This window comes from Musa acuminata, chromosome BXJ1-6, assembly GCF_036884655.1.
Source record: "Musa acuminata AAA Group cultivar baxijiao chromosome BXJ1-6, Cavendish_Baxijiao_AAA, whole genome shotgun sequence".
Classification (NCBI taxonomy): Eukaryota; Viridiplantae; Streptophyta; class Magnoliopsida; order Zingiberales; family Musaceae; genus Musa; species Musa acuminata.
This window is the reverse complement of record NC_088332.1, coordinates 6,738,449-6,751,760: the sequence shown is the minus strand read 5'-3', so window position 1 is coordinate 6,751,760 and position 13,312 is coordinate 6,738,449. Positions and strand designations below refer to the sequence as shown.

General features: G+C 40.3%; 2 protein-coding genes across 2 annotated transcripts; both read right to left on the bottom strand.

Moving 5' to 3' along the window:
- Nucleotides 1-644: 644 nt before the first annotated feature.
- LOC135677666 (galactolipase DONGLE, chloroplastic-like) lies at nt 645-2,209 on the bottom strand. Its single transcript, XM_065190036.1, has one exon. The coding sequence runs from the start codon at nt 2,105-2,107 to the stop codon at nt 797-799; it is 1,311 nt and encodes a 436-aa protein (XP_065046108.1). The 5' UTR covers nt 2,108-2,209; the 3' UTR covers nt 645-796.
- Nucleotides 2,210-6,053: 3,844 nt separating this feature from the next.
- LOC103987160 (probable inactive leucine-rich repeat receptor-like protein kinase At3g03770) lies at nt 6,054-13,173 on the bottom strand. The gene is made up of 7 exons (XM_009405375.3): nt 10,976-13,173; nt 9,995-10,128; nt 7,880-8,120; nt 7,586-7,797; nt 7,433-7,473; nt 7,152-7,263; nt 6,054-6,543 (listed from the first exon to the last, which is right to left on the bottom strand). Exons 1-7 carry the CDS (start codon nt 12,324-12,326, stop codon nt 6,313-6,315), a joined length of 2,322 nt encoding a protein of 773 aa, XP_009403650.2. The 5' UTR covers nt 12,327-13,173; the 3' UTR covers nt 6,054-6,312.
- Between the last annotated feature and the right edge of the window lie 139 nt (nt 13,174-13,312).

The following is a 13,312-nucleotide window of genomic DNA, read 5'->3' as shown; positions in this document are numbered from 1 at the left end:
AAAGCATGAGAAATGGGGCATCAATCAAACTAAGTAGTCATAAATCTCGGAATTCACAGGTAAAGTCTTAACATTTATAGAATCAGACCATGAGGAACATACAACAGTGCCGCAATGCTGTTTCATGTGCATGGCGGCTTCTCTGTCATGGAGCACAGGTCGACAGCACATGGCTTTGTTCTTTTTGTTAAAGAACTGTGAATAGAAATTCCATCGCAATGACGGATAAATGAGGGTGTTGAATTCTGGGGTACCGATTTGGAGGAGAAAGATCCAAGAAAACCTAACAAATCAAATTGTTATATTTGCACACAAGTCATGCTTATTGTACGTCAAAGTTCAAAAGTTTTAGATCGTCTATGCTATGATATTTCAAAAGCTTGAGATTGAATATAGGCAATGGAAGACTCGTGGTATGAAAACATGGACCTCAAGCCCGATGACTCGTACATCGATCTATCTTTTCTTCTTTGCTGAGTAAGAAATCACCACTTAGAATGAGTGGAAAGCACGACAAAATGACCAAAATAATAAAAGGATTGAACAGATACTGAGAGAGACAAATTGTGACACTCAACATTAATGTGAATATACTGCACAGACTTGAAGTGTTCATCTATATCTCTATAAAAAATGAAGGGATTTTTTTTTCTGTTCATGTATACAACGTATCAAAGAATGTGTGTGTGTAATTGATCGTACACGCCTCCTAGTCCTATCAAATATTCTAGGGTTAGTGTTTGGGGGGGGGGGGGGTCATCTTCTCTACATGGTTGATCCATGGCTTCGCCAGTCCTCAGATTCCTAAAGACTGCACCAGGTTGCCAACCTGCATCGCCGCGTCTTGCCACCGCCATGCGTCGAAGCTTTGGTGGCTTAGAAACTTCATTGCCTTGCTTACAAGGTCGGCGCCGTTCTTCTTCACCTCCGCCACCTTCGGGCACTTCAGCAGCCCTATGTAGGCATCCAAGTCGTGGACGCACACCGGGTTCTGCATCTTGAAGAAGTCGAGGGCGAGCTCCACTCCTACGTGGGCGTAGCAGGAGCTGCTCCATGGCAGCTCGTATCTCTCCGCCAGGACCTTGAAGTTCTCGTTGAGGAAGACGCCGGGGAGCTTGGTGACCGGATCGTTCACGTTCACCACCCTCAGGACCTTCACCCCGAGCTCCTCGCAGCGCTCCTTGAACTCCGAGTTCCCCACCCGGGGGCCGCCGAAGGAGTACACCGTGATGGGCACCTCCCGCCGCGACCCGTCGCGGTTCAAGCCGAGTTCGGCGAGGTCGTACCCGAGGAGCAGAGCCAGCGAGCTTCCCATGCTGTGCCCCGCCAATGTGATGCTTAGCTCCTCGTCCTTGTACTTGTTGATGAGCCGGGAGACCTCGGAGAGCAGCTGCTCCCTGCAGCTGCCGCTGCTGAACTTGCTGCTGCTGTCGTCGGAAGTGTAGAGGCTGAGGAAGCCGGACTCGACCTTGACATCGGGGCGGGGGTCGTGGGGGTCCAGCCGCGCCGCCGTCAGTGAGCTCATCAAATTGGCGATCCACTCGGTGTTGGTGACGGTCCCTCGGAAGGAGACCAGAATGTCCCGCCGCCCCAGCCGGCGCACCGCCTCGTCGGACGACACCGCGACGTACCCGATCCACCGGCTGCAGCACGTGCCGGTCTGTGTGGGGATGCTGATGTCCGGCGTCGCGTACACGTACTTGGTGACGTCGTACCCCGCATCCGCCATGCCCACCTCCCGCAGCATGCTCTTCTTCCCGTACTTGCAGTTTAGATACCGCTTCGAGGCAGGGTCGAGGTCGAACGCCTTGTAGCACGCCACCACGAGCTCCCCATACCGCACGATCTCGTCGCGCAGCAGCGGGTCGAGGGGCTCCACGAGGTCCTCCCAGTCGTCGGCGCCTTGGATCTCCCGCCACACGCTGGCGAGCGAGGGCCTGCACACGGCGCTCACCGCCGAGTGCTTGACCGCCACAGCAGGCGTAGTATGCCGGGTCACCACCGCGGGTGCCGCCGCCACCGACGAGGCCGAGACCCGAGTCCGCCTCTGCGGCCGAGCTTCACGCGACAACAAAGAAGCGCTCTGTGCCGGTAAGCGCAACGCCATGCGGGGATCGCAGTCCGGAGCCGAAGGAGAGGAAGCGAGAGAGGGAAAGGAACTAGGCAGCGAGCTTCTCGCTTGGTGGAGCTGAGGAGGCGAGGTGAGTGGGGTGGGTGGGTTATATATATAGGTGGAACGCGGTTTTTGGAGGTGAGACAACGAGTTAATCGGATCCCACATCTTGTTGCTGCATCAGAAAGCGTTGAATTCCGGTGACTCTCTCTTCTCCGTAGTGGTCGGTTCGTCCGCTTTGCGGCTCAACACACCCCCAATAATTCCTTCACAGACATAGGCTCAAACTTCCAACACAGCGACGGATGTATGGGCATTGGGAATGGGTTGATAGGAGACGGACGCGTGTGTGTGTGTGTGTGGGGCTTGAAAACGCTGATTAGATCGATGTAAGGCTTTTTCGATGGTCAACGCGGTTAAACAAGTAAAAGTGGAAGGGGGTTTGATGTTAAACGTGGGACGTGGAACTTTGACGGGAGGTCAGGTGGGTTCGCTGCTCCGTCCATGCACGTCCTTTTCGTACATGCCACGGAGCATAAGACTTTTGGCTTAAGAGTACCAATCATGCGGTATTCATTTGCCCCCTCACAGTTCCTATCTCAGCTTCCGGACATGACGAAGAGATCTGCCACATCATCATCATCACACCCAGAATCCATATTATCTTATGAATCCATCGATGACTGCCAATTTGGCATCGACTCATCATATGAATATCCCTCATAATAAATACTAAAAATATCTCTCTTCTACGAGCACTTCATAACTCAAAAAGTGTATCAAATTAGAGAGTCGATGACCAAACTTAACCCAACTTAATTTACCACAACCTTTCTCTTTTTCTTTTTTTTTTTTGTATTTGATATGAAAATTTGTGGTAGTGAAATTAATTTGTTGTAGGAATGCTTTGGCGATGGCGTCACAATCACAATTGTAATAAATGAAATAATTGCTAGCTTTCACTGTACAACTGACAGAACCCATAACCAAACATTAATTATGGAGCAATATATGTGCCTTGCGAGACGAGTAAGGCAATCAATGTAAAACATGAATTGTTGTTGTCTTCGATTTCCCAACAAATGGGTCATAGTATTCTACAATATATGAAATCAGTCAACCATTGGGCAGTAGTCAACACGCTATATAGTCTATTTTTAGGTTTCCCCCCACAAGTGTCTCCTATTTTTAGAATTTTCAAATAACACCCCCTTTTTTTACTAATATTTGAAAAACTTATTTTTCTCTTATTTTCTCCTTTTTTTTTTTTTATATGGACCGGTCCGTAAGGTAAACCGATCCAATTAAATATTTTTTAGTAATAAAAATATTATATTACAGTGTTTGTATACTGATCACAATATTTTTTTTGTATTGTCGAAAACAAAAACACTGTATTACAATATTTTTGTACTATAAAGTATTTCTCTAATATTGTTGAAAACATTGTAACAATGCAAAAACACTATAAACATAATATTTATATTAAAATATTTATAATATAATATATTTATATTATGTAATGATATTTTTCTTGTATTATTGAAAACACTATAGCACAATGTTTTTATTAGAAAAAAAAAAAGATCACTGTTTGAAAAGTTTGAAAATGAGAAGATGTTTTCGTCCTGTAAGATAAAACCTCACCTCATATTAGTTAAGCATAGATATATCTCGTGACAATGACACGAACTCAACTATATAAGACCAGTTTCGTTGTTGTTTTAATGTCATTAAACTCTATTGAGGCCACACATCGCTCACTCGTGGATGACCACATACTTAAATATTAGTGGTTGACTTCATCGGGTCTTCTTCATCATATTACTAGTCAAACTAGGGATTATATTTTTCTTCATATCTATTATTTTCTTTTGTAAATCACTTTCTACCATTTCTAAGTAATATCATACGAAGCTTCTCCTGCGTGGAATCCATGTGGTTGAGTTTCTAAGTAACGTAAATGATGTCTAACATAGAAAATTGCATTCGATGTTTGAGATTACACTCATATATATGGAAGATATCACAGCTGATAGCAGCCGATAACTACGTTTTGACGTAATCTTTGACTACTCAAATTCTGCCTTAACTTCGGCCGTACGAAGAACAGGAGTGCAGAAAGCTGTCACATGTACGAAGGGAGACAAGACGATAGATCCACATCGATCCAAGTGAAGGCAAGGGAGAGATGATGAGGTGGTAGATTTGGCTTCACAAAGGCCGGAGTGTACCGACCCCATCTGTAAGAATCTGCATGGATGGGGCCATCAAACAACATGTTCGATGAGATCACAGTCAAAGGACCGAATAGAACGATTAGGATAATCTATGTCTGCTTTCATATCGAAAGTCAATGCGATGGCTGGTTGCAAGATGTATGGAAGACTTCTGAGGGCGAAGAGGGAAAGTCAACGCAGGGAGAGTAAAATACTTTCTTCATCCGCGTTTCACACGATGCCGGTAGTCAACTGAGCTATACATGTTGCATGCCTCGTCTACATATGTTAATCTACACGCAGTCAACCCTTGATTACCTTCCTGAGAAAAGTCATTGAAAGTGCTCACTTTGTTCGACTGATGAATGGCGGAAGCTGTGGTTATGTTCACATATCGAGGCCAATGATGCAGCACAGCGTTGAGGCTGTATGTGTTGACGGATAGATCGATAGATAGATAGATAGATAGATAGAGACAGAGAAAGAGAGAGAGCAGTCTTCATTTGTTCTCTTAGCAATGGATGACAGCCAAAGTTCACATCTATGGCGTGTATAGATTTGAGTGCGCCACCGTTTTGTTCGTTTGCTGCTTCCCTCGTTTGGCTGCAGCAGTCAAAGGTTTTCCACGGAGGAAGCAAAAATTGGGACGATTGTGAATATATTTAATATATAGTTGAAATACTTCGAGTGATTGACAAATAATAAATAAAAATTATATTATTTTAAATATATATTGATATAAATATTGTTTGATAAAATTATATTTCAAAAATCTATTAAATATTTTATGATAAATTTATGCTTCTAATATTTTAAATATTATTCACAATTAAATATATATTTTATTTACATTTATTAATAATTAATTAAATGTAAATATAATCATATAAATAACTATAAAATAATTTTTAAAATAAATAAATAAAATTTCGTCTTATGAAAAATATAAATCATGTTAGTTTATCACTAAATTATTTTGAAAATCTTATAATTATAAATAAAATTATAAGATATTTTTAAATTAAAAAAATATATTAGCATCTCATAAATGTTAAAATGCTGATATCAGCATCTAAGTATTTTTCAATGCAGCATTCAGGTCAAATACGATTTGAAAAAAAAAATTAAATTTTAATTTATATTTGAAATATGTATTGAATTATAAATACACATTTCACGTGTATTCCTAAAATTATTTGAGTCCATTGTCTGGTGAAGACAACCGATAGAGAAGAAGACATGACTCGGCTGCGTACGTGTTTCCTACATTTGTTTCCGGGCTTTTGACTTGACGTCCTGTGTGGTTCACATTTGTAGAATTGGGGCATATAATCCAACTATAGACTGATAGTTTTTGAACTCTTTTTGTTATATGTTGGAATGAGAAGAGAGAGAGAGAGAGAGAGAGAGAGAGAGAGAGAGAGAGAGAGAAGAGAGGAAGTAAAGGAACAACTATAAACAAATCAACAGTTGGAAGTTGGAAACACGTACGGAATCCTACAACCACAGATCGCCTGTCTCATCCGAGACAGGGTACACGAAACGTGGCCGATGGACCCTACCGTGGACTTTTATTTTGTGCATTGTAGAAAATAAAGACAAATTTTCTGAATAAAAGATAATGATGGTGATGCATATGGACAACTAATTTTTATGTATTCCATCACATACTAGAACAGAAACATGGATGAAACAAAGAATCTGCTTTCCAATCAATGAAATGGAGGAAGAAAATTAATTATAGATTAGGGAATATAATGTACATTGTAACCATGACAATGGGATTATGAATAATATGAAATGGAATACATGAACAGGGAATGCCCTTTACAACATCTCTCTTTGGCAATGCCAACTTGGGATTTCAGTTCTGCAAGCTTTGGGGCCTGTGGTCACTTGATGTCTCTGCTCATGGGGTGTCAAAGGATCGCGTTGGCTTGGAACTGTTATGCTCCCTGTTCTTTGTATTCCACATCAGGATCATGCTTGTGATAGAATATCCGACTTCTGATTGCCGTCAGCCATGGACTGAACCTGTGCAGCGTACTGCAGGTTCCACAGCACATCTTCTATTGAAGGGTGAGAAGGTTCCTGCGACAAGCATTTGCTTGTGATTGAGATCGCAGTCGATAGAGACTCTTGTGAGGAAGAAGCCAGCACAGCTGGGTCAATAACGCGCCGTTGTTCTGCTTGGCCAGTTGATAACATTGCCTGCAAATAGGAAACAGCGTTTGAAAGAAATTCTTCAGTCGAAACAAATTCATCTTCCATTTGCGAGAAGGTAAATGTGAAATTTCTTATGATGGCTACATGTTGTAGTATGATAATATATGGACTGATGTTAACAAATAAAAGCATCTTAATAAACTTTGCTTATGAGGAATGATTGTTTTCAATTCCCAAGCAAAAGCTGGTCTCTCAAAGCTTTTGTGGCCTTTTTCGTTGCAAATAGCATCCAAATGAAACTTACTAGTTAACATCGGAGGCACAAGTAAAAGCTGGTTTTCTAGAAGTTTTTTTCGGTAGCATTTCCATTTGCGAATAGCATATCCAATTTAAGCTATGAGTAGACTTAAATAACAGACCGTTGACCATCATAAACATCTTGCAATGCCATTTCTTTTTGAAATGGACATGATCTGGACATGATTTCTCATTGCCATCACTCTTATGAAGGGCAAAATAAAAAGGCACCACTAGTTCAAGAAACGCCAACATCAAGATATTTGACAGAAAGTGCATAGTTTCCACTTTCACTGTGCTTATCTTGATTAATATGTTTGTTACTGTAGCAATCATGAACAGGAAATTGATCTCACCAGTTCTTTTGTACAATGATCGGCACCTTGTTCGGATAGTGCTGGTCCCATTAGTGCTTCAAGTAAGACGAGGCCAAATGAATAAACATCATCCTCCAAGTTTACCATCTCCCTACAAAGGCAATGTTATACATGGAAATATTAGTAAATGTGATCTTTTATAGTTGATCGGTCTGATCTATCTTAACATGGTTTTTTACTTGGCTGATTCTTGGTTCATGTAAAAAGAAAACAAAACAGAAATTAGCTGTTCAATAAGGATGGGAAAAAGCATTACTCACAATGATAGAGATCTGCTCTGTTTGTGACCTTCTGCCCTTGCCTGCAGCAGGAGATTCTCATTAGCATCAACACATCAAATATTTGAAATATTATCAAAATCATAGCTCGAAAAGAAGTGCATATATTTTCACTCTGTTAACCTTAATACAAACCTCATGTTTGTAAATTTCTTCCGTTATAATGGACAAACCATAGTCACTCACTTTTGCGGTCAAATGCTCGTCAAGCAAAATATTGCTTGTTTTCAATTGATTATTGTAGAAACCAGGAATAGTACCGGTATGTAAAAAGTGGACTGCTTTTGCAATGCCTATTAAAATTGCCAATCTATCTGGCCACTTAAGAGCTCTCTCCAGTCTGCATTCTGCAGAAAAAAGTGCATGTAAACCAAACCATTAAAAAGTCCAAGGCATGAAAAACATTAACACTGTAAGGAGCATTTTTACCAGAAAGATGAGTACGAAGATTTCCATTAGCTACATATTCGTAGATAAGGAAGACTCTGTTGACATTAGAATCATCTTGTGCAGTATCAATGCAGTGCCCCAAGAGGCAGACCAAATGGGGATGGCGAAGTTTTGAGAGTAGATCTAGACGAAGCTTCAGATTTCTAATAGAATATCGCTTGAACAATGCCAAGCATCTTATAGCTACAAAGGTTCCATTTTCTATTCTGCCCTTGTACAGCTGAAAGAAAAAAAAAAAGAAAACTCAGAAGTACTGTGAGCAATATACAAAGTGGTATTTTTAAAAGAAAGTGGTATACATAATTTCACACTATTATTAGCTTCCTTTCTGAATGAGACTCGAGAACTAAAAACTAAGCATACTTCAAAATAACTTGAACCATAAAATGGTATTTATTTTTTGTAATTGTACCGAATCACATTTCAATGAAAATTGCTTCTGGTAGTAGCATAGAAAACCACTTTTAATTTTTGATTAATAATTGCAAACAGGAACTGCGTGTTTCATGCTGCACACTAGAAGATCCAAAAACCTTATAAGAGAATATATAAATCAGGGTATTCATATCAAAGTTCTAAATCCATAGGCAAATTGAGGAACAAGGCTAATGCTTGGGAGCAAGGAAAAGTGAGAAATCCAAGCAACCAAAATATAAGTTTTTTCTTAAACATCTTTGAGGTTTAAATTTGTCCAATTCTTCCTAGGGCAAGAAGATTAGTAAAAGGCTAAAACTATACATATAACACTAACAACTAGTGACAAGTTTACCAATGAATACAACAGAATCACATATATTTCATGTCAGGAGCCAGATGTTTATTGCCTCAATAATAACTTACTGTAAATAACCTCGCTTACCAGAGTGATCTATCCCAAGCTGGGAATCAAACAGAACAAGATAAGAAAATAAATTTGAGTGCCTCCAGTAAAATTTATGGATTGACCAAGACAACATTTTAATTGGTCCATGGATCAAATATTTTGCTCCCCTTAAATTTTAGCTTCCCTTCATAGGGAATTCCTTATCTTTCTTATCTTCTTCCTTCAAACAAATGGGTGCATGGAAGAAAGTTAAATGATGTGATGATCGGTCATAGAGAGCAAATCATCTCTAAAGGTGATTGATAGAGGAGAGGCAATAAAAGATTTCATTGATTTAGAAAACAAGTATTAGACAAAAGTGAACTTAACAATGACACATGAAATAAACTCCAATTAAACTTTAAGAGTTTAATTTTGGTTTTTGACAACTGAAAGAGCCTGAATTTTGGCATTTGTTATAAATGGTTCATGGTTTTCTGTAGTGATTGAATCCTACTTGGAACTACCCTAAGAAAAAAGAGTCCCAGTTGGTACATAATAAAAACTTGAGGCTGGAATATTACATGTAGCTATTCAAGGGTACTATTGAATTGTAGCTTACTCTGTATTTGAGGAGTTTCAATATGAAAAGAAAGGAAACTGGAGGATCAGTTGGATTTCTTATGTTTAACTGACTGATTCAAGGGCTTCCTATTTTTAAAAATTAAAAGGATAAAAGTAGAAACTTCTTTCTATCTTTGATCTTACTCTCCTCATATTTCTTCTCTTTAAACAACAACTTTAACAAATTAAAAGGATATGTTTTTGAAATATACCAAACAGCAAGCAGGTAGCACAAAATGAGAAAGAAATCTGATTACACCTGTTTTTCTTTGTTTCTGCCTCTTTTTTTTATATTGACATTCTAAGTCTTATGTAAAAAGTTCAATGACTAAACATGCTTTGTTCCACATAAGAATAAGGAAATTTCAATTTTCTACCTAAAAGGTGTCAGCACAAAATGACCAAACAGAAAACAAGTAGCATCTAAGCCTCAGCATTTAATTGAGAAGCAATGTTATCAAGTGACAAATAGCCTTTTTAAATATTTTATCTAAACCTGCAAAAAGGAAAAAAAATACTGATCTACATACCAAATGTTCTTTCACATTTAGACTCACTTCTTATTGTCTTTTCTTGGGTTTTGATTGAACTTGTATGAAATCTATTGATGCATAAATGGCTTTTTTTTTTTCAGTGCAAGAGTTAAAATTTTGAATTTCAGTAAGCACCTTGCCAGTTGAACCTTCGCCTATATATGCTGACTGCTCAAAATTATTTGTTGCTTCTTTTAACTCTTCTAAGGAAAATGCCCGATACATAGGAAACACTTGTGTTCCTAGCTTCCTTGTTTGAGAAATATACCCTGAAAAGAAGAAGAAATAAATGATTGAATCTCCCAAAATTTTTCATACTGTGTTAGTTTTACTTCAGAAATGACATAATTTACAAGCCAGGCATTATTAGATGTAATAAATTTTTTAAATGAAAAAATGCTAAACCATGAAAGCACAGGCTATGAATACGCTCCTAGATAGAGAAAAAACTATTCTCCTAAGGGCATTAGGAGAAAGAGGGAAAAAAATCATAAGCTTATAGTGAGTAGTGTTTCCAGTGCTTTTAGCATGTAGTTTTTCTAATGGTTTATGCCTATACTAGACAAACTTATATTTGAAAACTTGACACAAACTCAGGCAGGTGAATAAAAAGGTCTGTTTAGGGCATCATTCTTCTTCATCACTACTAGTGATTTGAGTGCTGCCCTGGTCTACCACAGTATTTTTATGGTTCCAGGTCGTCCTGAGGGCAATTTGAAACTGTTTTCAATTGACACAAAGATTGTACGTATTAGCATGAACCCCCTGACAATCCTATCAGTCGGGAAGAGTAAACCAACAATTTATCGGAATGCATATGTGCTGGAAAATTAAGACCTAGCTACTACTAGTACCTCTCAGCTGGAGAGAAAGATGGACAAAAAAACATTTACCATCATGTTCTGAATCATCCAGACAATATTTCTTTTCTGTTTTTACTAACATATATGAGCAATATATAAAGACAGTGAATTGTATGTACAGTGGAATGCCTTAAGAAAGGCAGAGAAGAAACTGCAACATCTTTTGTCAAGCATGAAGGCTCTCCTAAGTCTGGATGCAACACGATGGATATCCTGATTAGAAAAGCTGAAAAACTGGAAGAAGATTACTTACTTGCATTAGCCAGAAGCTCAGACGAGATTCCTGTGGGTGAATTATCTGGTGCTGACTTTGGCAATAGTCGTTGTTCTGCTATTGCTCGGCGACAGTTCCTTCTACAAGAAACAAAAAGAACTAACAGAAGCAATAGCATAATTAAGAGAATTCCTCCTATGACAGCAACCAACAAGGGTATGTTCTTCCTCTTGGAATCTTTCTCATCCATGTGATTCACTTGGCAGAATTTAGACACGTGCTGATGCTGGGGGTCAGAAGACAAGCAATTCCAATTGAACTTTACAACCCTCTTATTCAAATTTGAGCTCAGACAAGAAGGTAATTCACCAGAGAGTCTGTTAATAGAAATGTCAACGAACCCAAGTTGACTGCTGCAAGCTAAACTACTTGGAAGTGATCCACTAAGCATATTGGATGCCAGATTCAAATAGCTGATGTTTGGCAAAGCAAATAATGCTGCAGGTGGAGTCCCCTCGAGTAGGTTAAATGATAGGTCAAGGTGTTGGAGTCGATCCAATTCCCCAAACTGCTGTGGAATCTCACCAGCCAGTGAGTTCTTGCTAAGCAAGATGGTGACCAGCCCTTTCGGCATTACTGGCAGCTCAGAGTCCAACATGTTGTCTCTCAGGTCCAACATCTCGAGGCTATTTAGTCTACTTAGATCAGGGATTTTACCTGAAATGTGATTGCCCGACAAAGCAAGTTCAGTTAGTGTTCTAACTCTACCAATCGATGCTGGCATCAGACCCTTCAGGCTGTTATTCTGCAAGCTCAAAACCGAGAGGTTCGTCAACGATTCAAACCAATCAGGAACAGTATCATTGAAGTAGTTTCCATCGAGGGAAAATGTTTGAAGCTTCGTCATGACAGATATCTTTGGAGGGACAGTACCATACAGAAAGTTAGAGCTCAGATCGAGCACTTCAAGCGAATACATTCTATGGATCTTGTCCGGGAGAGGACCCCATATCCCCAAAGAAACCAAGATGACTACTCTCAAGGTAGTCAACCTAGCCAGAGTTGTCACAAAAGAATCAACAACGAAGCCCGATGAAAGAGTCATGCCAGGGATCGAGTAACCATCATATTTACCAGGCTTTGCAAGCTTATCGCCCACTATCTTGAGCTCTGTGACGGACGTTCCATCGCAGCTGATGCTTAGATTCGGCGAAGACGGCGAGTAGCACAGGTTATCAGTGTTATTCCAAGCATCCAGCAGTTTTGGGAACTCCAGCTGCTTCCTCAGCTGCAGCAACAACTGGGTGTGCGTCGTTTGCATTTGCTCGGTTAGAGGGAACACGAACAAGCAACACAAGACGACTGCTGGGAACACAAAAGAGGGTGCCATTTTGGACGGAACCTATGGTTAAGGGGGAAGCAGAGTCTTTCCTTGCCAGAGAGCTTCTAAATTCCTTGTTTAAATCCAAGAAAAAAGATTTCTTTCCAGTGAAAGAACTGCAACTTTGCATCAACGTTGACACCCTTTGCTTTCTCTAACCTGCATCAGACCACAGAATAATGACCAACAAGACGACGGCAGCTTGAGATATTACCAGAAACGCACCCAAATCCTGCCTTCAATCCCATTAAACAGCTTTAAGTTCACCCAAAGATCCGAACTTTTCGACCAAATCCAGCGTATTCGTCTGTTTCCAACTCACGAACCAAAAACCAAGACGAAGAGGAACGTCAAGAATTCCGCACCGACATCCACCAAGAAGTGATTTTTAGGCCAAAATTTCAGCTCCGGAAGCAACCTGAACAAAACCCACCAAGGAGGCGGCGGCGAAACCAAAGAAAGTACGCGAATCTTTCACCTCCTCTTAATCCTCCCCCTCAAGGAGCAACCTTGCTCCAAGAATACTGACTGCAGACCGACCCCGACTTGGAATCTTTGGAAAGGGCAAGGCGCGAATTAAAGAGAGCACATGGGCGTCGCCTGAGACGAGAGGCAACCGTCTCTCAACATTAATGGAGGGCGGTATCCGCAGCAGCAGCAGTGATGGCAGAGCTCAGCAGAGACCACAGCCAGAGAGAACAGAGAACAGAGGGAGAAGCTCGAAGAGTAGAGGGAAGTGTGGTCTCTAGGGATAGATCACGCAGCTTTGGATGGATAGGCATTGGAGTAGCTGTTCTCACACTCCATTTCCACTCTTACCAGTGAGAAGTCACCAATGAATACTGCAACTTGGAAGATAACAAAGCTTGAGCTTAGTGGCTATTTAACTAGGCTTTTTGTCGGCATTGGGAGCATAAAACAGTGAATTGAATCTGATGAGGTTTTGATTCCAAGGTAGGACCCAAAGGACCATGGATTTCAATTTTGAAGCTAAT

Bases quoted from the DNA above. Each gene is read 5' to 3' on its own strand.
- LOC135677666 (XM_065190036.1), bottom strand. From the start codon at position 2,107: ATGGCGTTGCGCTTACCGGCACAGAGCGCTTCTTTGTTGTCGCGTGAA.
- LOC103987160 (XM_009405375.3), bottom strand. From the start codon at position 12,326: ATGGCACCCTCTTTTGTGTTCCCAGCAGTCGTCTTGTGTTGCTTGTTC. The intron at 7,798-7,879 runs GTAAAAATGCTC...TTTTTTCTGCAG, and splicing joins TCTTCGTACTCATCTTTCTG to AATGCAGACTGGAGAGAGCT. The intron at 7,474-7,585 runs GTTTGTATTAAG...CTCCTGCTGCAG, and splicing joins AAGAAATTTACAAACATGAG to GCAAGGGCAGAAGGTCACAA.